We start from the raw sequence: 26405 nt of genomic DNA, 5'->3' as shown, positions 1-26405 counted from the left end.
TGATAAGACAGGTAGATGAATCGCTAGATGCATGCATGCATGGATGGATGGATGGATGGATGGATGGATGGCTTTGTAGGAAAATGGATGGATTGATGAATGAATGACCAGGACCAGGTAAGATGTAACAGCAACAAAATCATGCACTGGATGTGTAAAGGGATACCGATCCGACACCAACATACAGATCACTGATGTAACTTTAAAACCTTACTCTAAAAACTAATTAAAGCTACAACACCTACACATTCCCAGGTAAAAGACACGTACTACCAGCACAAAAGTTCTCTCAACCTCAGCGAGAAACTGAAATACAGTAGGATGAACTATATTTGAGTTCTGAGAACTGACCTCCCGCTGATGTTGCAGATGCAGAGATTGCACATACGGCTCCATTGTGCACAAGCCCACTTTAGGTCAGCGAAGATCTAAATGACATTAACTAATCTCTGGTCTCGATCTTGAATTCAATTGGCTCACTGCTGGCCTGACAAGATCTCACAGGACAATAGAACAGGAAGTGGCGAGCATGCGGAGAGCAGGGGAACCCCTTTATGAAAGAAACTCTTTTTTCATTGTTCTCAATCATTCGTCCTTGTAACACCTAATATCATCATGTATCGCAATACTCTATAAACACTATCTATATTCGCTCCTCTTTATTTTTGGAACATTTCTGCTGAATATCTACACAAGGTGAAGACCAGAAGTCTGACTCAAACTCCCGAGGCTGAGAATAAAGTCAAGGTTTATTTCCGTCACAAATCTATGATTCAGGAGAACTAATGACAAATCTGCTCCTACTACCAGGGATTTTTGGGGGTTTAACAGGGGAACGTCATTTATTTACATTTCCTACTTCTTCATAGACTCTGGTACAACTTTCAGTGGCTAGATAAGACATTTAGATATCTTCTGCATGGACATTGTGTGTACTTTTTTTGAACATACAATGTGCTCTACATATAGTGTGCCTTACACACACACACACACTTCCTAAACCACAGGGATCATCAGCATTGTTACTGCTATAGCTACAGCACTAATTTATGATCCAAAAAGCAACAATGAAACACTACCACCCCATCTCACACACACACACACACACACACACACACACACACCATTCGTTGCTACAATCACAAACATCAGACATCCCATACTGACCGTGAAAACAAAACAGCTGTCTGGATCCGTGTGTGATGTTGTAACTCCAGTCTTTTTTGTTCCAACACACAAACCTGAATTTCTTCTAGGAAACTAAAAAAAAGGGCTTGGTTTTTCTCCTCCACCCCCAAAAAATTGAGATCGAGCCAAGAAAATGAACGAATGGAGGAAGAAAAGTAAACGTGGCTCGTGGCTGCTACACAGGCAACACGTGGAGCTGAATCCGGGCTGGATTCGGGTGGAGGATTCAGCTAATCCGCATCATTACAAACCCGATTTATTAGCGTTGGACTAAAAAACCGGTACAAACCATCCAAATATTCTGAGAACCGCCATCAAAACACACAAACTGTCTCGTATTTCCTGTGTAGCTCCGAGCCGGTGGGGTGAACCGGCAGACTGAATGAGCGCCTGAAGGAGGCTGTACACAACAGCAAGCTCACTCCCAACCCTGTGTGAACCCACAACAACAACCTCACTCCATGTCCTTTACATTTATAGACCAAAATCAATCATATAAAGTTCTTTAATTAACAATTTTATTGTTCAGCTTTCAGGCTATGCTTAAAACAGCATCCTAATTTACACCTGCTTGAGGCAAAAGTCTCTCAAACAACAACAATCATTTCTAGCAAAAAATATAAAGTGCAAAATCGTTTGGATGGAGATTTTGTTGGTTATAAATTAAAAAATATTCAATACTATACTATTTCTAATCCCCCCAAGTGCCATTACATTGTATGTATTACTTCCAATATACTGTATTTTTGTTTAGCTACTTTTTAGTTTTACTGAGTATCAATGATATAAGCAAAATACTTAACTTTTTAACATAAAAACTACATTTATGATTTAATATATGTACATTTGACTTTACAATATTCGAACTGACTGTTAACAATTCAATTTTTTCAGTCAGTCAGTCAGCTATGGATATTTGTTTTTACGTTAATGTGAAATGATTTACTTGACTTGTTTGTCCATTGAATACTTTGTGTTTTCATAGTCATTTTCTTCATTAATTGGAGATCATTGATTGGATTTCTTGTCTTTTTGTTTAATCTTTGTTTTATTCTGGCACGTTGAAGAGGCGGTAATGTCGATGTTGGTTAATGCAGTGTTGAGGTGTACAATTTTCTATTTCTATTTTAGGAAATATACCCTCACGAATCAAATTTCTCTTTTCATTAACACGTGTCTTGGTGTTGAGGATTAGTGCATCTTTGAGCCTGCGTTCAGTATGAGGAAAATACTCAAGTTCTGTTCAAATCAGATGCTACAAGACTTTTACTCAAGTCGTATTTGATTTGGTGACTTGTAATGGAGTAAATTTTTCAGTAAGGTACCTATACTTTTACTCATGATTTTCAGGTTCTCTTTACACCTCTGGTTCAAGACCTTCACACTTTAAACACTTAACACTGAATTTCTAGTGCTTTTTTCTTGTGAATGATTTCCTGAAGAGCAACAAATGGCTCAAAAGTGCAAAAAATATCAAGCTTTTAATTGTCTTCAAAATAAATCTTTTGTCAGAATGTTTAAGAATTTAACAAATGCACTCCCAAGATCTCTCCTGTGCAATAATTTCCCCATTAAACAAGAAAATGTACTTATTCTGTCCTTTTTTAAAATAAAATATGTCCAGGTACACAAACTTTTGAAAATATCTTTTAGTTTTTTTTGTTCCTTAAAAGATGATTCATTATCTGGTTATTTTCTCATTGTTCATCTTTCTGGTTCATTCTTCCATGCTGAAGAAAGAAACAATAGAAACCGTCACAGAAATTGTAATGGTTTCCACTAAAATACCATTATACACCATCAGCTGATAACCATTAAACCATTCCTGAATACTTTCCAGTAAATCATAATCATTATACTAAAGAAACCATTGTAGAACTGGAATCTGGATGTGTAATAGTCCCTATTGGTCTTTACTGGTGTCTAATAGATACCATCATATGATCTACAATTTGACAAATGTTGTTCTTTTGCTCCTTAATGGTATCCAGTAAACATGACATGCCAGCAAAAACATGCAACAGATTACCAATAGAGACTATGAGGGACCATTATAATGTTTTTTCGAGCCAATACAATACAAATACAAATTGTATGTGGTTGCTTATTTCCTGATCAATGATATAAAGTTTAATATTTTCATAGGTCTGTACAGCACATACCTCATGTATGCTTAAAAAGCATATAGAGGTAACATATCGCATGTGACGCTTGTGCACAGTTTTAGACATAGCAGTGACTCATTACTGAAACAAGATACAGTAGCTCTACTTCCCCACAGAGCAGGAGTGAGTTGCCAAAAGATAAGACAAAATTCTCAAAAAGTCCAAGAATTGCTCTTGGGGATTTTATTATTCACTTAGACAAAAAAAAAGCACCAAATTATACAGTTAGGGAGGTGTTTTGTATTTTGAGTACGGACTCTACCACGAAACGCAGACACGATGCCCAGCTTTAAAAGTCATGTTACCGATTGAAAGATTTATAGTAAAGGCACAAAAGATCTACCTTTAATGGTACCAACCTAGCAACAAAAAATAGCTCCTTTGTCACATTCCATTCAATCTTACCTTGCTTAGGCCATCCTGGATGAATCCGGCTTTTCAATGTATGAGGCAGTGCACAGTGTGAGATTTCCTGAGGGAAAAAGTCAGGTCCTTGAAGAGAGCAGACTTTGTTGGAGAAGAACCAGGAGTTGGAATCAGGTGCTGGTGTGTTTCTACAGGGTGCTCTTAGAAGAGCTGTTGGGGCCTTGACCAGGGGACACTTTATAAAGAGAAGCACGGCTTGTGTGTGTGTGTGTGTGTTCATACTGTGCTTTGTCTACGTGCGTTAATTGGTCAGCTTTTAAATCCCCAGGGAATGAGGAGAAAGGCTAAGGGAGCAACAACAACAGCGAAGTCACATTGCAAAAGTTTGGCAGCAAACAGATTAGCCTTTAATTTCACAATCTATTATGTCATTGTGGATCTGTGCACGCCTGGTTACACACTAAGTCATATCCTGATGTGTGTGTGTGTGTGTGTGTGTGTGTGTGTGTGTGTGTGTGTGTGTGTGTGTGTGTCGGTCACATGACGTCCTTACAAAACTGCTTGGGTTTTTTTTGTTGTTCATTAAAATAAAAATCAGCAAAAAAAGCATAAAAAAGACAGCATGAGTTTGTAGAAGCCCTGCTTATGTAGCATAAACGTGCTGTTATTTTAACCCCCAAAACCTTTTCCTCCCATTGTGATCCTTCTTTTTCATCTTCATGTGTCCCTGTACTGTGAAATTATCCTTTTATATTCAACTTCACTTCAACAACAATATCAAAAACGGACTAAAATGTCCATTCTGGATTACTGTACATTACAGGATTGCGCATTAATAGAAATTTCAACATTCACCTTGTGATATTTTTAGTGTGATTGTGTCGCTTTAATGTTTCTCTAATTTCTCAAATACTAATGACCTTGAACATTCAAAGTGATAGACATTTTTTTTTTTAGTGTATTTATCATATGTTTCTGGTATTTATGTCTATATGCTGAAAATCAGCATATGAACTGTGGGAATCGCCACTGTGTTTTACTCTCATTAATTAAAATGATTTGATAATCATTCCACAAATAAAAAATGATCCTCAAATAAATCCAATAATTAACCTGTGTTGGAAAAGCATTGTCGCTGAATGGTTACTGTGTCACAGTAAACAGTGTGTCAGAAGTAGTGCAGGCTGGGAAAAGCACACCGTCACACATGGGAAAGGTTCATAGTATTACATTTTCGAAAGCTACAGAACGAAAGAAAGCTGCTTTATTTTCGTTAATGGCGGGACGTATGCCAATTCAGCACGCAGCAAATGTTTACGCTTCTTTTCAACCACACATTTAATTATAGGTGTGTTTTTTGGCTCATTTCAGGACAAATATTATGCATGATGCAGCTTTTTTTAAGGATCCCCACGTTTTTTTTTTTAATTATTAACTATTAAGATGTTTCAACTTATCACAGCTCTCTATAAGCCCACCTTTAGACTACAGCGGATTTATATTCACCCCACTTACAGGTTTACTTCAAAGATTTTCATGAATGCTGTTTGTGTCTATAGGCGTACAGCTAAAGTTTTCCAGGGCACTCTTTTTTTGGGGGTAATGCTCAGGATTCAAGACCACAACATTTTTTTGTTAACGGTAGAGGCTCCTTAGACTTACAAGTGAGGCTGAATACAATCCTAGCTGAGGCCTTTGCTTAAACACCCAAAGGTTTTCTGGCAGTGCTTGGAATTAACCTCTTAGGCTTCCTTTTACAGAACCTTAAAGCCATGGTTGTGAAAGTGGGCACCATGATATACACAATATAAACAAAAGACTGTGGAGGCCTCACCATATGTGCTTTTTGAACACCCCCTTCAATTTATGCTGTTATAATAACCACCACTCTTCTGGGAAGATGTTCAACTAGATTTTGGAGTGTGGTTGCGGAGATTTGGGCTCAATCATCCACAAGGGTGTTAATGAAGTCAGGTACTGATGTGTAGTAGATGCCTGGGGTGCAGTCAGCATTCCAATTCATCCCAAATATGTTCAAAAGGGTTGAGGTTGTCAAAGCTCTATTAGTAGGCCACTCAAGATCTTCCTCTACAACCCATTGAGCTGGCTTTGTACACATGGACATTGTTATGTTGGAGCAGGTTTGAGTCTTGTAGTGCAAGTAAAAGGAAAATTCAATACAAATGTGTGCTTTCGGTTTTGTGGTAACAGTATGGGTAGCATATGGCTGAAAAAGTCAGGTGTCCCACTACTTTTAGTCCATATAGTGTTTGACTATGAGGACCCAGTATTGACCCTGTATTGAATGTTTTGCAATCACATGACAGTGTATTAGCGATAAGCTACAATAGTTTCACAGGGGAAAAAAATACATCGAAATTTAATACCAAATTAAAAGTATAGAGAATGTGTTAAACGAAATTGTACTCGACTGAAAGTGGAAGTAAACTAAATGCACAGGAACTTGTTATGTAAGAGATAAGCCATTGCTATTAGTTGCACAATATGATTACAAAATAAATACTCAAAACTTGACAATCCTATTGCAAATTTAATTCAGTAGTTAAGAGAGGGTTTTTTTTTATGAAATAATTGTTAATAAATATGATCACTCTTTTACACTCTGCTGGCATAAATCAGAATCATTAACTTACATTTTAAAATATTTTAAATTATTCCCAATAGTCTATTCTCTTCATTTCATAGCTTTTCTCTCGTCAAATGATGTTACCATGGTTAAAGGTTTGAGGCTGTTCCTTTAACCATTGGTTTGAGCGCTCTAGTCAGAGCTCGCAAACCGCATCTGCAGCAAACTGCACGAGCTCAAATACATTCAAATAAATTCCACAATGACAGGGGGGAAGAAATTGATTGGGTCACAGATATACTTAAAAGGACATCTACAACACACATTTCAAGAAAAGCTTGACATTCTAAAGAAAGATCAGTAGAAATAGTTCAAATCTGTTAAGCTTTTTCATGAACCGTTTAAACTTTTGCTTTATTCTTTCTATTTTGATCTGCACAAAAACACAATTTGCCTTCCTAGGAAAACCGTAATGCATGAGAAAAGGAAAAAAACCCCAAAAAAACAGAATCATTTTATGAGGTCAATATCGAAGCTTCTGCTAGAGATGACCTATGTAGATGGTGCAGCTGTGGCTACAGTGAAAGGAGACTTGTTGAGTTGTGTTCATTGGGTTTCTTGCTTTAGTATCGGCAAACTGGATTTGTTCCGATAATGCCCTGGTCTGCATGATGTCTTTTATGAGCAACTGTATTTATTCTGAGATTCATGTGGGATTTATGTCACTTTTGCTACACGCAGGTTGGCTTAATTAAAATATGTATGCAAATTCGAATGTCAACTAGCTACACCAGAAATTTCACACTTTATTATTCAGTTTGATTTAGGGGCTCTAGGTTGCATGCATCCTGAGAAAAGCATTGAAATATTGAAGGAACAACTGGCACTATGTCTCACCTAAACATATTTTTGTATTTGTATTTGTATTACTATACAGTAACTACAACATTCCTACAAGAAAACAGCGAGGATGTGGAGCTCCAGATTCTGACGTTTCTGTAAGAACTTGTACAAGGCCTACAGAGAGCATCGGGGGAAAGAAAGAAGTGGCTGTGTGAGTGTGTGTGTGTATGCTTGGACATCTCTAAAGGCGGTGCTTTGTGGAAATGAAGAATACGTTGAACTGTTATAAAACCACAGCAGAGAGGAGAATTAACAAAGGTTTTGGCATCGGTAGGAATCTTCATTTCCTGACCTCCACACGGCGGTTTGGCTTTAGTAATTACATCCGTCTCGAATGTCCACCAGAGAAAAAGGAACATGCCCACGGAAAGTTATTTCGGCGTCAAAGCCAAACAACGACCCGCAGTAAACTAATTCAGATAGTGGGAATCGAAACAAACCAACCCTCCGTGTCAAGAGTGGTAGACAAAAGAGTGGCTCCTGTAAGCCCATAATTGATGTTCTGCTGACGTTAATACGATACGCTGAGATACGCACGGTACCTCGGTGTGGTCCTTGTTACGTCCGTGTGAGGTAAAGAGGGTGATGGGAACCTGTGCTGCAGATCAACAGAGCTCAAAGCCCCGATTAAGGATCTCATAAAGAGAGGCTTACTGCTTGCATCTGGATACAAACGTAGCTCTGAAGCAACGTTTCTCAGGGGAACGAGGAGGGATAAAGCACACACATCGTCACACAATTAAATTGATCTATTGGCTTGTACCGGTTCGTGTACATGAGCCAATGACAAAGAAGAGGGTTCACTACATTGTTCTGAATATACTTGCCTTCAGGACATTTTAAATTGTTGCAATCTATTAGGCTAATCAAGTCATTTTTCACTTGTTTTTTTTTTTTTAATAGAGCTGTTTATATGGGAACTTGAATATGAATACTTGAATAAACTGAATATGTTGGAGCCATTTTGCCAGTGGTGTAACTTTTAATTATTAGAATTATTTTTTATTTATTTTTTGAACTGGATGTTTGGAATAAACCCATTACAACAATACGTTCATTAACAGATCGCTTCCATAATGTTCATTTGTGTACACAGAAATGTAGCAAACTCCAAAAATCTGACTCTGTGGCTATGTTTCTGCTTTACTGACCCCTCGATGACTCCTTACCCCACACTGGGAACCAGTGATGTAGAACATGTTCTCTGAGATTTTGCCTGAAAAATGGCAGAGTACTGAAAATGTGTCCGAGCGCAATTAGTGAAGGGTCAGGACCTTTCCGAACGGTGCGGGCAATGACGAAGAACGGAGCTAACAGTTAACCCGAGCCTACTGATTTTTAACTCTTTATCTGGAAGCTGAGCCTAATAAGCAATAAAGGTCATGTAATTGATCGTTCTCACCCCCCAATAAAGACTTTTAAACACGTAAACAGAAAGTAACCGGCTGTACACGTTTCCCTCGCCAGCGTTTCTGTGCTTAAGCAAGACATTACATTGAAATGTCCACTTTGACTTTCATTGACACGTCTGATCGTTTCAACTCGAGTCTACATTACAGACAAAAGCTGTTCGACAGTGCCATAGGAAGAAATACATCTCGTCCTACAAAGTGATGCAGCGGCGCTTTAATGCAATTAAATAAATAAATAAATAAAAATCGCACGGTTTTCATGGGATCGTCTCATGCGATCGGGATTAATCATATTTTAGCTCGCCATTCAGCCGAATCTTCGCTCCAACTCCTATATTTGCAAAGTGGTGATGGGACGATCGGATCAAAGAACTTGGATCTTTCAAAATCGTTCATTTCGTTCCTTTGAAAATCACCCTCATAGGGAGTCACGTGACACAAGGTCAAACGACTCAGACTAGAAGAGTCAAGAGGTAAACGACTCAGTCACATTAGAGAGTTACATTAAAGCCTTGTTCAAAAAAGGAATCGTTGATGAACGACCATCGCTACACTCTCTTCACTACTCCTGCATTGGATTTCTCTGGACTTTGTATGACAATGAAAATAAGTAAATGAGAAAAGAAGCTAAACGTTTTTCTCCTGGTAAACAAAACCATCGCTACACTAACAACGCTAGATTGTAATGGCAGGCCTTGTTTTTGCTGGAGATTCGGAATTCGAATTTATCAAGTCGCAATAATAATAATAGTAGAAGAGGAAGAATTATGACCACAACAGTGAGAGATTTCTATTTGACCCCAAAAAGCCACACAAAGCATTGAGCTGTTCCGTTATTTCTGAGAAAAGTGCGAGTTAAACATTTAACTTTGTTACTACAACACAGTGACAGTCAATCGGGTCAAACGAGGCCCATCATCCAGCCGTGGGTTTAAGCTTAAATGTTTTATTATTGTAGAAGGAGTGAAAGTAAACTGTGGTTAAAGGGTAAAAGAAGAAACCAATAGTTAACTGTTGCAAAAAAAAAAAAAAAAAAAAAAAGGCCACAGAGTCAGATTGGATTTTAATGTTCAGAAGATGTCCAGGTCTTTAGCCGGTAAAATACACGTTTACTAAATAATGCACAAGACGAAGACACACGCTGTACAAGACAATAAATAAAATCACCCATCATTTTTCCAGATGTGACATTCTTACATCCTCTCAATCAGCACTTTCTGAGTCACTGTCTCTCCCGTATGAGATTTTCCAGAGGAACTGCAAACAAACAAACAGCTTCATTCTTAAATTAACACCACAGAGCTTGAACTCATCACCAATAAGAACCCAGTGGAAAATTCACTACAGTATGTGCTTTGACGCGATCGCCATGATTACGACGACGATGATGAAGGATCACACGAATGCGCTTCCTTTTAAGGAGTTTATACTTCCACAGTTGGAGTGTTTATTGTGTAGTCACTGCTTGACTGATGACTCCTTGTCCGTAGTGTGTGTTTTTTCCCCTCTCCTCCTGCTCAGCTCCTTCAATCCTTCCTCACACTGCTCGACAGCTTCTGCATCTCCGACCGCCTGCGCCAGGGCCAAAGCCTCCTTGAAGAGCTTTGCAGATTCCTCGAACTCACCTGAGAGGACACGACACGTCATAAGGTTTTAGAAATTATCTATTCATACAAACTCGGCTAAACCAATGCTATAAAAGCTACGGTTTATAATCTGCATGAACCACTATTTCAGGCAATTATTTCCATCCACTCTTAGCGTTCATGCATAAACAGAATTTGAACAAATGTAATGTCGTCTATGTAGCTACATACACTTTATTAACTGTTACAGTCGTTTTTGTTCATTGTAATAACCGGTATACATAAAGACTACATTTCAAGTTGTACAGTTTGTAGCTTCCAATCAAAAATTATTTCCACATTATGCAAAGGTCCATACAGTGACAAAGCAAAAACCAGATGTGATAACTTGGGGGAGAGATAGAGAGAGAAAAGGAAAGATTGAAAATCCTTTATTTGTCACGTATACGTTACAGCACAGTGAAATCCCCCCTCGACCTTCCGTTCAGTAACCCACTCTCCAAAAGAAAGAAAGGAAAGACCCTGAAATATCACAGTCACATAAGTACAGATGGTCCTGAGTTACGATGGTTTGACTTAAATATTTTTACGATCGAAAAATCGTAACATTTCACAGGTACAGGCAGCAGCGTAATTAGAAATCGGCATGAAGCAGGAAAGTCTGTTACAGTCATGGCACGTCTTCGATGTGATATTTTTGGCTTACAATGGAGTCGTCGTAATGTATCTCCATCGTAAGTAGAGGACTACCGGTAGACAAATGTGACAAAAAGCCTTTCCAATTTTGAAACCAAAAAAAAAAAACCAAAAAAATAATTGGTGCCATGCATTAATAAAGAAAATATTTGGCCTCAAAAAGCATTTGATGGGTTGTGTTTTTAAAGTTGTTTTCCTTTCATTTGGACTTGATCTTTCATTTAAGAAGCGTGTGTAGAATACCAAATGAATAGTCTTTAATCAATTTAAGCACGGAAACAGCAGAACGGTGTCAAGGACCCTCTCTGAGCAAAGGTATATAAGTGATCACGACTGCCATTTAAACAATAACATCACCCGAGCATTTGGTTGATACTCAATTTGCATTTGAAGTGAAAACTAAAAGCCAGAAGTACGGCATAAAACATTTGTACAGGACTTGTCATTGTTATATTTGTGTTTAATGAACCCAAAGTAATTCACTTATTTCGTCTGTGCTACACTAATAAACAACTTTAATAAGATCTTTAAATTATGTACCAGAAAGAGAAATCATCTCTTACCTTTGTGCATTAAAATGCCTGCCATGTTTCCCAGCAGCACATGTTGCTCAGGGTTGCCAAATGCCTGGCCCAGTTCTACAGCCTTCCTGACCTGAGCCAGAGCTTCATCGTGCTTCCCTTGTAGGTCCAACATTGTGGCCAAATCACTCATCAAGACCAACGTCTGTACCAGAGACACATTGAGGTGACAGTCAGAGGTGGGAAGTAATGAAGTACACATACATTCTTATTGTACTTAAGTAGATTTTTACTGGTATCAGTACTTTACTATGGTATTTTTTTACACAAATATCTGTTCTTCCTACTTTTTACATTTTCAAACCAGACTCGTTATTTTAGTTTAAATCTATTCGGTGACATGATCAATATTTTTTCTTTTCATGGCGCGCAGTTTTCAGCTCATCAACCTATTTCTTGAAATTGCGCTGCTTTTTTGATCCACCACTGGTGTATCATTTCCTGGTTCTCACACACCTCAGACGTAGGCTAGTTTACAAAGCTAACCGCAGAAGGCAGAAGGCAACGAGAAGTATGAGGTTAACATGGATGAGTCAACGATGTGAACATGACCGAGAACAGAGATATTCCTGATCACCTGATCATCATCTTTTCTCTGCTTGTGTTCTATATGGTGGTAACAACATTTTAAGTTCTTTTATATATCTATATATTAATATGATGTGAGGTTCAGTTACCAGTGTGACACAATCAGGTAGTAGTAATGGCACCTTTTTACTCAAGTCCATTACCACATTTCTTTAACTTGAGTAAAAAAGTGTAGTCAATACTTTAACTTTTACCAGAGTGAGGCGACGTCATATTGACCATAAAGCACAGCTAATTCTATAGTATCTTACACACACTTTGCTGTTGAAATGAAGAAAACTGACCAAACCTACATTATGATAAGGGTGAACAAGAAAAAAATTATTTTTTCTTATTTGTTTGTATTCGATACAATAATTCCAAAAGTTCAGGCCAGAGCATTAGTAGTGATTTAAAAAATTAATACGAAAGAAAATTACAGCACGAACCAAACTCAGTTCTGCATTATAGCTGTTAATTAACAATTTTGTCTCAGGCATGGTCGTTGTGAGCCACATTTATCAGACTGGATCAGATCAGACGTATGTGCGTATCATTCATGAGTGTTTACACACAAAACCTTCTAGGTATTTATGAAAATTTTTGTAAAATCAGGAAAAAGAAAACCATTAGAATCCTACTCTTGTTACGCAGTGTGTGCACATTTACACAGTAACTTATGCAATGCTTTAAATCGTAAAATTTGTAGATAAATTCCTGCAATTTTATATACAGATGACTGTCAAGTTCAAATGAACTAATAATCAACTACAATACAGAACATACAGACCAAAATACCATCAAGAAAATTGTACACAAATACAAAAGATTTGTAAATAAATAAAAATGAGGCTAGTCGTTTATTTAGGATAAAATATAACTGGTTTAAAGGAGAATATTTGGTCTGTGAGGACAGTAGCCTAAATCTGAGGTGGTCCGAGTGGCAGAATGATTATTACTGGAAGAGTTGGTGCGTGATGCCCTCAGGAGGCATCTGATATTTTAAGGATGAAAGCTGCCTTACGAGTCCCCAGGTATCAAAAAAAAAACCCGTTGATTAATAACAACCCCCTTTAATTTCACACCTTTTTAATTGTTGGACATATTTTTTATTATTATTCTTGTAAACATGATTAAAAAAAATTCTTTCTGCATCAGTTTCATTCTTTTTTGTCCCTTTAGTAGCCACCTTGTGCTTTCCATTCATTTATTTGGTGACGTATTTATTACCACACAAAAATAAAGAAGCTCAGCGTTGACTAAGCTTTTGTAAATCCAGCGTAAACATGTAGTTCGGTTTGACAAATATTTACACACATCTTGTTCCAAGTTTGATGAATGAGGCCCTTAGATGACATAAATAATGGTGGTGGATTATTATTTAGAAAGATAAATGACAGTTATGAAAATGGTTATTACTATGAATAATTATAATGCAAATCTCTTCTATATTTAATGTATATACAGTGTGAAGCCTACCTGAGACTGTGCTGAGGTAAATTGACCTATGGTCCATGAAACATTTGGCTGCTTTTCCCACACAGCTTTAGTTAAGTACAGGTAGGGGTTGGATTTAATACTGTAAATGGCCTGTCAGACTTCTACTCTGAGTAGTTCTTAATTGTATTTGCAGTGTTTCTCAGCTATTATTATAATGAAAGCAAGGTTTTGCCACTAAGCCTGACTGTTCCTTTAAGATTAAGGCAAACTACTGTTCCAGATGTTGATCAAATCTTTGACCTTGTTTTTATTTATTTAAAATAATACCTTTAAAAAGATGCAAAAATATCTGGGTCTTTTACTGCAAGTTCTGATCACAGCTTCAAGTACAGTTCGAAAGTCTAGTGTGGTGGCATATTTTGAAAATATGCAGCTAATGAAACACGACAATCCTTTCGTGTCCTTTGTTAAATGATTAGTTTTATTAACCAATTTATTCATACCTACAGGCAAATCAGAGTCACCAATCCATCTACCGGCATGTTTTTGGAAACAAAAGGAAACAGAAAAAACTCCAAGAGAAAGATATACGTACAAAGGAAGAACATTTTTGACCAAGAACCAAGACAGAGCTCATGCTTAGACTCTTTTGTGCCTAGGTGCTCATGTGTTTGCTTGGAAATGGGCAAGTAAAAGAAAGTGAAGTGATTTATAACAGCACTGGCATCCTGTGGCTCGGGAGTCCACCCCCACAGCCCTCTGAACAATAGCAGAGACATCTTTTTTTATTGTATTTAAAAAATATTTTACTCATATCTGTATTAGATAAAGGTTGGCTTTCCAACAAAAAAAATTCCCTTAGTTATTAATAGTTTGAGGCACTGAGAGTTGATTGATGGAACTATCGGCAGAAATCTAAAACCGATAGTTTTTCCGGCTTCCAGTCTGCTGTCATTACGAGAGCGACCTCTAGAGGCGAATCACTGTTGCCACGTGCCATTTGTTTTTACATGTGAGACTACGTGCTGCACGGAGAGCAAAATATTTATTAATGATATTTCTTAATGAATAAATTCACAAATTTTGTATTTTTGGTTTTGTAATAAAGTCCAGCACTATTTTCCATGGAGTGTTATGTTTGTTTTTTTAATTAAAATTTTTTTTTATCCAGTATCCATTTTAAAAACTAGCAGTTGATTAATCGGTTATCGGCAAGTTCGATCCAAACCAGCTATCGGTAAAATCCACTATCAGTCGACTTCTAGTTATTAACAAAGCCGAATTATTTGTTAGCGTCACCCACCAACCATATGCAGGGAGTGATTAAGGCATTCGAAGGTTGAGAGTTCAAATTCCAGTAATTGCTGTAAATGAACTACAGAACCAGTCAGGATACTGTAGCAATGAACTCAACCCTGCTAATACAATTCGAGCAACATGGTAGAAGACGTGACCAGATGACATTGGCTGAGGTGGATAAAATGAGCTCCAGATTCAGTAAAACTGAAAAGGTGTATTTGACTAAACCTGGTCACGGACTGGCAGATAATTTGCCATCATGCTTGCTTTGACCTGTGCTTTAAGTTGCTGTAAAGGGCAAGATAACTAATTGTACCTGAGGATGGGCTTCTCCTTGCTCCTCCTGGCAGATCTGCAGCGCTTGGCGGTAATCCCTGCATGCTCCTATCAGGCGCCGGGACGATGCCAGATATCGAGCTCGGGCATCTAGGCTAAGGCCGAGCAGCAGCCGCGTGTCCTTCCTTTCCTCCTCTGCTAGGACCAAAGACAAAATGGCGTGTGAGGAGAATTTCAGACATTTAATCACGGCAATTAAGCAATCACATAACCAAATGCACCAGGTGTATTACTGAAAGACATACAGATAAGTTCAAGGAAGGAAATGAAGCAACCATTTTGCATAAAACAATGAAGGAATGATTCTCATACTATTGGAATGTTCTGGAGATTTATTTTCCATCTTGGTTTTACACTAAAGCAGCTATAATTAGGTGTTTGCCTACAACACATTCTTACACTAAACTGCTTGCTCTGTATCGTTGGCTTTATGCGAGTCTGTGATGCAACAGACATGAATTTACACTCAACTGGAAGCAGTACATCTCCATTATTTACTACCTACATGAGCTGTCCAAAGAAGCACACCACACATACAGTAGCTAATGGACTACATTTGATTCCAGCAACCGTTTTTCTTTGTTTGCACCCTTTGGAGCCAGAAGGAGGTGTGAAAAACAGCAGTTCAAACCAAACTGTGACAACCGTTTCTAAAACACCTGTTTAACCAAAATGTTGTCACCTTCCTGTAGTATTCTCACATCTTTACCACAGCGGTTTCACCTCAAATAACCAGATCAGTCATCGTTGACGTTGACAATGAATCATGCGGCAAGTAAAGTGTATTTCCATTCGGTAACACTGGTGAAGCCCTTTAGACTAGCGGGGCATTACACAAAATGTCACGTCATTCTGGCTGATCACACACTCGTCACCCCGCTTACACACTCGTCACCCCGGTGCTGTCTGGAAAAAAGGTACCGAAGCTTTCATGCCCTCACATCCATACATGTTAACAGATTATTTCCACAAGCCATCAGACTCCTCAATACAAAGGCCGTAGGCTAACACACAAAATAAAATAAATACCTTTATCACAAATAACGTTCTACTAGAAATGCTTAAAAGTAACGTATATTATTATTATTGTTATTATTATTATTATTATTAGGCCAATGTATTTGCACTAGCACACATTTAAAGTACTCGTTGATGCAGCACTGTTTTACTGTCTCAGTGTTTGCACATGCACACTTTATGCTGTGTCCTAGTTAGTTGTGTTGGTTCTGTATCCTTTATCATTTTAATGTATACTGTATATAAACTTTCTTTCGGCTTCTCCCATCAGGGGTCGCCACAGCGGTTCATCCGCATGTTTGATTTGGCACGTTTTTACACTGGATGCCCTTCCTAACGCAACCCTCCCCATTTATCCGGGCTTGGGACCAGCACTAAGAGTGGCTGGGGTTGGTTCCCTGACTGGGGATCGAACCCGGGCCGCAACGGTGATATAAATGGCAGAAATGACAAAACCCCACTTGACTTGCCTTACAGATTATATAAATCTACAAAAGAGGAGACTTTCTGTACCAGAAGGATACATAATGTAGAAGAATAGATATCTTCCTATATGGTCTACAATATCAAGGTAAGAGAAGCCACTCTTTGCAGCTTGTTAACATCACTAATTTAAGTATGAACATTGCCAGCAATGGATTGCCTTACAGTTTTCCCTCAGTTGCTTAAGAGAATTTCTCAGATCAGAAATCAACTTCAACCTCCAAGTCATGCACATCGTATAAGCAAATCTTCTTTGAATATTCGTTTAATCGATTGTGTACAATTGTCTGTTTCCTACATTATTTCATGTTTGTCCCCCCTGAATAGTCTTAACCCCCCCGAAACATCTCGGAATCGGTTCCCAAACCAGTTGTCACAAATCTTTCGAGCTTAAATTTCTCAAACTTGTTTATTGTAAATGTGTCTTGAATTGATGGATTGTGCAGATGAATCTTGAACGTCACTAATGGAGGCGAGTCTACGGCATCGAGCTCGACCGATGATCAACCAGTACTCTAGAATCTCCTGAAGTTTCGATTGGCGACGGAGCAAAACACAGAATTACAATTTCTGAAAACGGATAAACAAACAAACACTAGTACAGTACAGTAAAAGTGTGAATCATGTGTGAAAAGTGTCTGGCAAATCATTATCTCACGTACAGTAATGTGTCAATTTGGGCTGTTGAAATTCATATATAACATACAGAAGAAATTCAGGCTTTTGCATTTTCAATCATTGTAATATAAACCGTAGTTTACCTCAGGAAATACTGAAATCGTGTGCGTTCATACCCGACAACACGACTAAACATTTTGACGATCTCGTTTGTGAACAATGACAAAGGACTTTCGAGAGATGAACTAAGGATTTTGAGAAAAGTACAGGCTTTTGCAAAAACTCTATAATGTTGTGCTGTTTTTAACAAATTGTTTTCAGAAATGCACTTATAGCTTTGCAAATATCAAGGATCGTTCAAAAAAATGCTCGGAAGCAACTGAGAAAAACCGTAACAAAACCAACACAAGCATAAAGGCGCATGACTAAGACAGAAACTCCCCACAACAATCCAACCCAGACGAGGAACTTGTACCTAACGCTTTACTTCTGCCATTTGAAAGTAATTTAGGTAGAAAGAAATTAGACACTGACCAGAAAACAGTCCTTTGTATGCAAGTATGTCAGTCATGCATACCAGAAATGAAAGTATGCAGTTACTTTGTATAGACATTAACAAGACAACACCAGATATTGTGATTATATATTATGAAACAAAAAAAACTCTAAAATTACCTCTACCTTTATTATTAGAAATACATATCAGGGTGTTAAAACCTTACCAGGTCTTAAAATGAAGTCACTACAACCGCAGATGAACACCACTTGCCATATTATACAGTTTGTTTGTTCATCTGTCATTATTTATTATTTACAAAAAGACAAAACTAAGAATCCAAATGTGTGTGTGTGTGTGTGTGTGTGTGTGTGTGTGTGTGTGCGCGTGTGTGTGTGTTGATTTAGGTGTGTTAACAAAATGCTAAAGAGGAAATACATCAGCATTGATCTTAGAGACTCAATTATTGCTGGGAAGGGTTATAAGGCCGTTTCCAAAAAATGTACTATTTTTTTAAATTGCCAGTCTTACTGGGAGTGGGAGGAAATTCACCCCAAAGGTCAGACCCAAGATTTCAATCTCACAATCTACAGACCAGAGAAAATTCACTCTAATAAAAGCAGGGCAGGATGGCATGGGTTTCCCATTTGATGTTTGGAACAATAAGCAAAAAACAATTATAATGTTATAATGTTATGCAGCACAGCAGGAAACATATCATAACTTTAGTGATATCAGCCTATTCCATTAAATGCATTAGCTTTTACTATCCTCATAACAAGATCAGTGATAGAGCTGCATACACACCTTTATCTTTTGCACGTTTCACCCCTATTTAGTTCCTCTTTTTTCCTGAATTGGGCTCCTGAGGGTTTAAGACCTTATTTGTCATCCATAAATTCCATAAGTTCTCCTTACTGATATGACATCATTACAGGTCTTGTCAGTTCTCCCAGTGGAAACCCTGAAGGCTGATGTAACGTCACCCAACCTTTCTGAGTGGATGAGTGAGGGAACTTCTCCAGACGGTGGGTGAACATTCCGAGTCTCGACCACATTCATTCCCCCATGACATGACATAATAATGGACGCGACCATGCAAACGAGCACAAACCTACACTGATCACGTTTTAATAAAAAGGAACGACTGATTTTGCAAAATGTAGAGTAAAAAGTATAATATTAGACTTTGAAATGTTAGTGAAAGTACGCGAAGAAACAACTTAAGTACAGTAACAAATTACATTTACTTCGTTACTGTACACCACTTATCACATAGAAAAATCTCATTTCATAATTTTACATTATTCACATAGTGAAGATTTTTTTTTGCCCAGTCCTGTAATAAAGCATGCGATACCTGATATAGCATCTGGTGGTAGATCCTTCTGCTTTTCAAGCTTAGCCTCCAGTGACTCAGTGCAAAACTGGAAGCCATGCTCTGCCAATTCATGCCTGTGAAAAAACACCAGTGAAGCTAAATGTTACACAACAGACTACATATGTTCTGTTACAGAAATTGGACATGGTGATGCGATAGATTACCACTCCAAACATTACCCCTTTATCATCCCCTTACATAACAGCATGCCTTGAACTACTAGTATTCCACTCATACTAACAGCAAATGACTGATTAAAATACAAAAGTGACCTCTTTCAATTTGACCACTGTAAAAAAAAAAAAAAAAAATCCAGAATTCACAACATAATGAACGAATTTGAAAAGGGGTCCAAACCCACCAGGCCACGACCCAGCACCAGGGCATGTATTATTTAGTTCCCAGCCACAAAATGATTTAATGTGTTTTAAATTACATTTTTACTGAGTTTTGCGGTCTGAAAGGTGATTTATTTAAATAAAAATATAAAAATAATACATGTCCGCCTATGATGATTTTCCGCAGTTTTTTCAGTCGCAGTTTATAATTAAATCAGATTAATATGTATAAACTTTCTTTCGGCTTCTCCCGTTAGGGGTCGCCACAGCGGATCCTCCGCTCGTTTGATTTGGCACATGTTTTACGCTGGATGCCCTTCCTAACGCAACCCTCCCCAATTTATCCGGGCTTGGGACCGGCACTGAGAGTGGCTGGGGATGGTTCCCTGACCGGGGATCGAACCCGGGTCGCAGCGGTGAGAGCGCCGCATCCTAACCACTGGACCACCAGGGGACCTAAATCAGATTAATATGTATAATAGTAATATAATATGCATGTTACAGTGTTTCTGTTTGGATGTTAGAGGTCATTTTTAACGCATTACAAATCAATCAATTGATCTGAACACACACACACACACACACGTGTATATGTGTGTTTGAAATCTATATTTGTGGTACATGGAATAGATGCGCTAGCTCTTTAAACATTAATAACAATAGATCAGACTGCACAATATAAACTCTCACTTGTTTTGAGTGGCGTAGATGCTGGCCAACTTCAGGGACATTTCAATGACTGCATTGTCGTCCTGTTTAAAACAAAGCCATATACATTTATTTACACGTAGATGACAAAGATTAAGGACAATCACTTAATAGGGAAAGCCAAAAGAAGTTTAATCAGTTCAATGAAAACTTACATAAACATCCTAAAAAAAGAAAATGAATAGCCACAGGAATTAGTCAATCAAATACATTTTAAGAAAGCAGAGTCTGACCTGTGGTGTTCCTCCAGACAGCATGAAACTCATTGCAGCTTTGAATAGTTTCTCAGCCTACACAGGACAACAAGAGAACAGGGGTTACACACCTACTACTCGCAGGAGGTCAAAAGGTTTACAGTATGTAGAGAAGGAAAAGTCACTTTTACTCACACTGTCCAGCTCACCTTGGACAAACGCCAAGTTAGCCATCTGTTCAGATGATAGATAGATAGATAGATAGATAGATAGATAGATAGATAGATAGATAGATAGATAGACAGATAGACAGATAGACAGACAGACAGACAGACAGACGACACTTTATTCAACCCAATGGAAAATTTACAGCTTCCAGCAATATCTACAAACATAGGCAATAATGCATGCGATAAAAACTACAAAATACTAAAATTTTAAAGGTAAGTGTCTGTGCAAAAACTCAGTGTGCGACTCAAAGCGTTTTGGAGTGAGGAAACCGTGAGGAAAGTCCGCACTAAAGCCCCCCCTTCGAGTAGAATTAAAAGCCGCCCGGCATAGAGAAGGAACGCCTTCCTCAGTCTGTCAGTGAAGCAGGGCAGTGAATCCTGGTACATTCTGACTACACGTTAGACAAATTTCAGAATGTAAGGTAATGTGTGTTACCAGGCTGTAGGTGTAGATGATGGCGTCGTTGTTGTGACTCTGATGGGCGAGTCGAATTGCTTTATGTAAGAAGCCGTTCGCTGCATCCAGCTCCCCGAGCATCATGTTGTACTGTTAAAATAATAATAATAATAAAATAATAAAAATTAAAAAAATATTCTATTGAGTGGTTTTTACTTAAATTATGTCTTAAAAAAATTATTATTACAGATTTCCCAATTTCGTGTAAAACAGACATCCAGCTAATAACAGTTTCAGCTAATTATTAACATCATTGTGAAATAAACATCCCTCAAACCTTTCTTCGGTGGAGGAGGAAAGAAAAGTAATGGTGATAATGGATAAGTGGCTAACGATGAGAAAAAGGGAAAATTAAGGTCTTGAAATTAAGCACCAAACATTGAGAGACAAACGCATTATTTTTAAAATAACAAAACACAAATAAACAGGGCAACAGCAGCTGCTGAAAGCCACCATATCTACAAATGTAGCTTCATACTTGAGGTGTGTGTGTGTGTGTGTGTGTGTGTGTATGTGTTATTAATTGATTCAAATATTGAATCGTGATTAATCGCATTATTGACATAAATTAACTTGTGGAGGAGGGGATGGAACACAAGTTAATGCTAAACACAGACAATTTTTTATTTTTTATTTTATGACCCTCTTAAAACTTTACCTCCATTAATGAGAATTATTCAGTTATATACTAACGTGTCAGGATACAATATTCATTGGGAGAAATCTGAGGCTATTCCAGTGTCTAGAACTTTTCATTCCCATACAGTGACTCAATTTGGCTTCAAATGGATTCCAGAAGGTATGAAGTATCTTGGGGTTAAGCCAAGTCAAAATTTGGATGATGTAATGGTGTTGAATTATGACCCACTTGTTGTGAACAAATGTGATCAACTGGAGCTGTGAAGTGTATATCCATGATGATATCTGTGAGCATCCCAGACTCTATCTTCTGGATATCAAGTCGTCAAGTCAAGTTTATTTCTATAGTGCTTTTCACAACAGACATTGTCTCAAAGCAGCTTTACAGAAATCAACAGTTAAGGTGAATGGTGTGTATTTATCCCTGATGAGCAGCCGTGGTGACTGTGGCAAGGAAAAACTCCCTTAGATGTTATGAGGAAGAAACCTTGAGAGAAAACAGACTCAAAAAGGGAACCCATCCTCATTTGTGTGACATCAAGATTTTGATCATAAATCGTCGATCATAGATATGTAATAAAATGATCAAGGATTTTTTATGGGAAAGAAAAAAGACCCTGAATTAAAATTAAAGGGGTAACTGTAATTAGTGCCTTATATGAGAATGAAATATTTTTGTCATATTCTCAGTTGGTAAAAAAGTATAATAATGGGCCAAGAAAATGTTTGCAAGTATCCGCAGATCAGACACTGTGTCAAGAACAAATTCATGATTTTCAAATGCAAATTCAAGTGATGACCCCGTGCATGTTTATCTTAAGTTACCACGTGAAGCTCAGACTGCCTCTGTATGTTACAAATGAATGCTTGATCAAAACAATATGGCAGAAGAATTTGGGGATTAATATTCATGACTGGCTGGATATACTATCTAATCGAATTTTAGAAGAAGCTAGGGGAGATTTATTCATTACTAAATAGTACATAGATATTATTATGCACCACCTAGACTCTACAGAAGTGATTTGTGATAGAAGAATATCTACAAGAGTGAAAGAGAAAGTTTATAGGACTGTGGTGAGACCTGCGATGTTGTATGGTTTAGAGACAGTGGCAGTGAGAAAAAGACAGGAGGTGGAGCTGGAGGCAGCAGAGCTGAAGATGTTGAGGTTTTCGTTGGGAGTGACGACGATGGACAGGATTAGAAATGAGTTTATTAGAGGGACAGCGCATGTGGGACGTTTTGGTGACAAGGTGAGGGGGGAGAGATTGAGATGGTTTGGACATGTGCAGAGAAGGGGACATGGGGTATATCGGTAGAAGAATGCTGAGGATGGAAACACCAGGAAGGAGGAAAAGAGGAAGACCAAGGAGGAGGTTCATGGACGTGGTGAAGGAAGACATGCAGGAAGTTGGTGTGAAAGAGGCAGATGTAGAGGACAGGGTGGTATGGAGACGGATGATCCGCTGTGGCGACCCCTAATGGGAGAAGCCGAAAGAAGAAGAAGATCTAGACTCTACAGGATGGGGATAGATGTAAATAATTGACGCTGGTAAGGGAGAAGAATGTAAGGGAGAAGAGGATACTTATTTGCATGTGATGTGGGAATGTTCTAGCATAGAATTCTGAGAGTACTTGGAGAGTGGCTGAGCTCTAATCTAACCATGATGGGTAATTTCAGATTTCTATGATAACTGGCTGATTTTGATTTGGCAGCATTTCTACGTTTCATCCCTGAAACGATGCCCTCATCTCCCCCTACCAGCTGCTCAAACGCACTGCATGTTAGGAAGTACATCTCTGAATGAGTTATTTCACTAATGCACACGTTTACTCTATCCTTCTTGTTATCCATTGTTCATTAAATTGGACAGATAAACGTGCCATGCATGACGCAGACTGTTAAACAGAGTCTGATAATGTAATCTAGAATAGTGCAAGATAAGATGCAGCTATTGAGCACCTGGACAGATGTGGTTTAGTCGTTTGGTCCTGGTTACAGATTGAAAGCCCTTAACTTTGTGATTACCGTGTGACTCGTATTATTATTATGGTGTTGTCAGTTTACCTTTGCTTTCTTTAACAGGAGAATGATCTCGTCCTCCATCTTCTGGGCCTCGGTTCTTTCATCTTTACTGCCAAACAGTGAGAAGGCTGCCGACAGAGCAAATGTCACAATGATCGAGACACTTGTAATACAGCAGGTACTATAAAAAGATGTGAGTGAAAGCACTAAGAGAAAAAGATGAGCATTCCAAACTGGGGAAAAAAACAGATACACTGAAAGTCTTTAGAAGTCCATATGCAATGTGTATTTATCCCTGAAGAGCAGCCATGGAGACTGTGACAAGGAAAAACTCCCTTAGATCATATAAAGAAGAAACCTTGAGAGGAACCAGACTCAAAGGGGACCCCATCCTTATTTGGGTGACATTAAGAGTGTGATTATAAATCTTTAAAACAATACAAAACACTGGAGAGTGAGAACTAACATGATCACTGGAATGTAAGATTATAAGTAATGTTCTTTCTACAGTCTCCATTTGAGGTTATGGAACCAGGAGCTACTGAGCAACTCATAAAATAGCTCAACATTTGGGATCATCATAGATCCAACATCAGCTTCTCCATGCCAGAGGCTTTAAATACTCAAAGAGGTCCAATGTCCAAACTTAAAACCCACATTGAAGCACTATAGAGCAAAGCTACAGAGCATGGCTCAGGATAGATCATGGACATATGGACATGGACATGGACATGGACATGGACATGGACATGGACATGGACATGGACATGGACATGGACATGCAGGGTGTGAGGAGGTGCAGGTGCAGGACCAGGACCCAACGGTTGAGATGCTACACTTACCCAGTGCACTCCACACTGCAACCCCGGAACCGGTGTTTTCACTTCCACCCTCCTCATGACAGTAGGGCGCTGTTCTGCTCAACGGCCCCCGACGCCGGAAGTCGCGCGGAACCGGGGTGAATGAGAGCTGCCGGGTCACCTGGTGCGACTTACACCCGCCGAAACCTGATTCCCAGACCGTCCTCACTGCCTGCCTCACCGCCCGTCTCATACAAAGTCCTTGCTCCACGAAGAGACGACAGCTGGAGGGCAGCGCCATGTTTTCTTTTCGACTGCGTCATGACGTACGTTGCCACGTGATACGGAAAACAGACAGCGCTCGCTGATTGGCTCTGTCGATTGATACGCTCCTCTTACCCCTTAAAGAGGATTGGGGTTGCCAGAGTGGTTAAAATACTGCAAATCAACAAATGCAGAGGAATTATGGGCCAAATAATGGCTGTACTAAATGATGCAGGAGTTATAGAAATAAGTGAACTTGTTTCCAACTCAAAGATATAACAGCCAGAAGAAAGCTAACCTTTTTCTTTTCCAAATAGATTTGTTTTAAGTCGTTTTAATTTCTGCAGAGAGATGGCAACCCTGGTATCAAGTAAAGTTGTATAAACACTATATGGACATATGGACATTGGGACACCTGACCTTTCCTGCCATATGTGATTCTTCTACAAACCGTTACCACAAAACTAAAGGCACACAGTTGTATCGGATGTCACTGAATGCAGTATAATAAAATTTTGCGTTTACTAGAACTTGGAAACCCGAACCAGTTCCAGCATGACAATGCCCCTGTGCACAAAGCCAGCTACATGAAGATATGCTTTACATGGTTTGGTGTGGAAGATCTTGAGTGGCCTGCTATAGAGCTCTGAACTCTACTTAACACCTTTGGACTGCACCTCAGGCCTCCTCAATACTAAATCAGTATCTACACTCTTGTGGCTGATGAACATGAATGTCCACAAGCACAATCCCAAATCTAGTAAAAGAGGGATTATAAGAACAAATTAACACTAAATGTGGAATGTGATGCTCAAAAAGCATTTACTATACTTATACTTACAAACTTTTAATATAGTGTAGCTGAAATTCAGTGGACACCTGACCATCAGACCCACATGTGGTTCATCCTGAATTTGTTGCCAGAAATTGCTGATCTGCTAGGGTTTTCACACACACACACACACACACACACACACACACACACACACCAGTCTCCAGACACATTGAGTATTTGAAAGCTCTGCTGTTTTGAATCAGTTTGTTGTGAGAGAGGTTGGAAGGGAATGAGCAGACTGGTCTGAGCTGTCAGGTTGATTATAGTACCTCATATATACTTTTCATGGTGGTGATCAGAAAGGAACCTTCCTCAGACACCCTGATCCAGAGTGGCAGCTGGATCTGGTTGGGATTTCAACTTATGACCTCCAGATCTACATAAAGTCCAATGCCTTAACCACTAAGCTATGACCACCACAAGGGAGCCATTTATTATATTTTATATTTTAGATAATTTAGCCACACAAGCTTTAGTAGGGTCGGGTGCTGATGCTGGTAGAGGATGCATATCGCAGTTCCTCTACAATTGAAGTAGTTTGGTGCAGTTGATGTCAAAGACTCTGTACAGACCACTCAAGTTCTTCCACTCCTCCCTTGAAAAACCATGTATTTGTGGACCTTGCTTTGTGCATAGAACACTATCATGCTGGAACAGGTTCTAACATTTTGGAAACATGTTGGAGGATTCCATATGGATTTTACTAGTTGGGTGTCCAAAAACATTTGACTACACTGAGTGATAGTTTCAATCTATAAAAATGAACATAGTTTTGGCTATAATTACAATATT

General features: G+C 38.6%; 2 protein-coding genes across 6 annotated transcripts in view; both read right to left on the bottom strand.

Annotated features, from left to right (window-relative positions):
• The window catches only part of slc4a2a (solute carrier family 4 member 2a), a 34883-nt gene extending 30908 nt beyond the window's left edge, over positions 1 to 3975 (bottom strand). For 3 of the 4 annotated variants that reach the window (XM_046851251.1, XM_046851254.1, XM_046851252.1), the window contains exon 1: positions 1168 to 1622. The gene's annotated coding sequence lies outside the window, so the exon portion shown is untranslated. Of the gene's footprint in view, positions 1 to 1167; positions 1623 to 3758 lie in introns of those variants that run through there. The other variant, XM_046851253.1, reaches the window with a different exon arrangement.
• A 5697-nt stretch (positions 3976 to 9672) lies between these two features.
• ttc19 (tetratricopeptide repeat domain 19) lies at positions 9673 to 24843 on the bottom strand. 2 transcript variants are annotated; one of them, XM_046852779.1, is made up of 10 exons: positions 24557 to 24843; positions 23757 to 23842; positions 21028 to 21138; positions 20557 to 20595; positions 20401 to 20457; positions 20150 to 20211; positions 19101 to 19195; positions 15107 to 15264; positions 11467 to 11629; positions 9673 to 10246 (listed from the first exon to the last, which is right to left on the bottom strand). In XM_046852779.1, the coding sequence occupies exons 1-10, from the start codon at positions 24813 to 24815 to the stop codon at positions 10080 to 10082; spliced, it is 1197 nt and encodes a 398-aa protein (XP_046708735.1). In that variant the 5' UTR covers positions 24816 to 24843; the 3' UTR covers positions 9673 to 10079. The 2 variants fall into 2 exon arrangements, with proteins under 2 accessions (XP_046708735.1, XP_046708736.1); XM_046852780.1 differs by having other exon boundaries at positions 15107 to 15261.
• Between the last annotated feature and the right edge of the window lie 1562 nt (positions 24844 to 26405).

This window comes from Silurus meridionalis, chromosome 6 (assembly GCF_014805685.1).
Source record: "Silurus meridionalis isolate SWU-2019-XX chromosome 6, ASM1480568v1, whole genome shotgun sequence".
Taxonomy (NCBI): domain Eukaryota; kingdom Metazoa; phylum Chordata; class Actinopteri; order Siluriformes; family Siluridae; genus Silurus; species Silurus meridionalis.
This window is presented reverse-complemented; position numbering and strand designations above follow the sequence as displayed.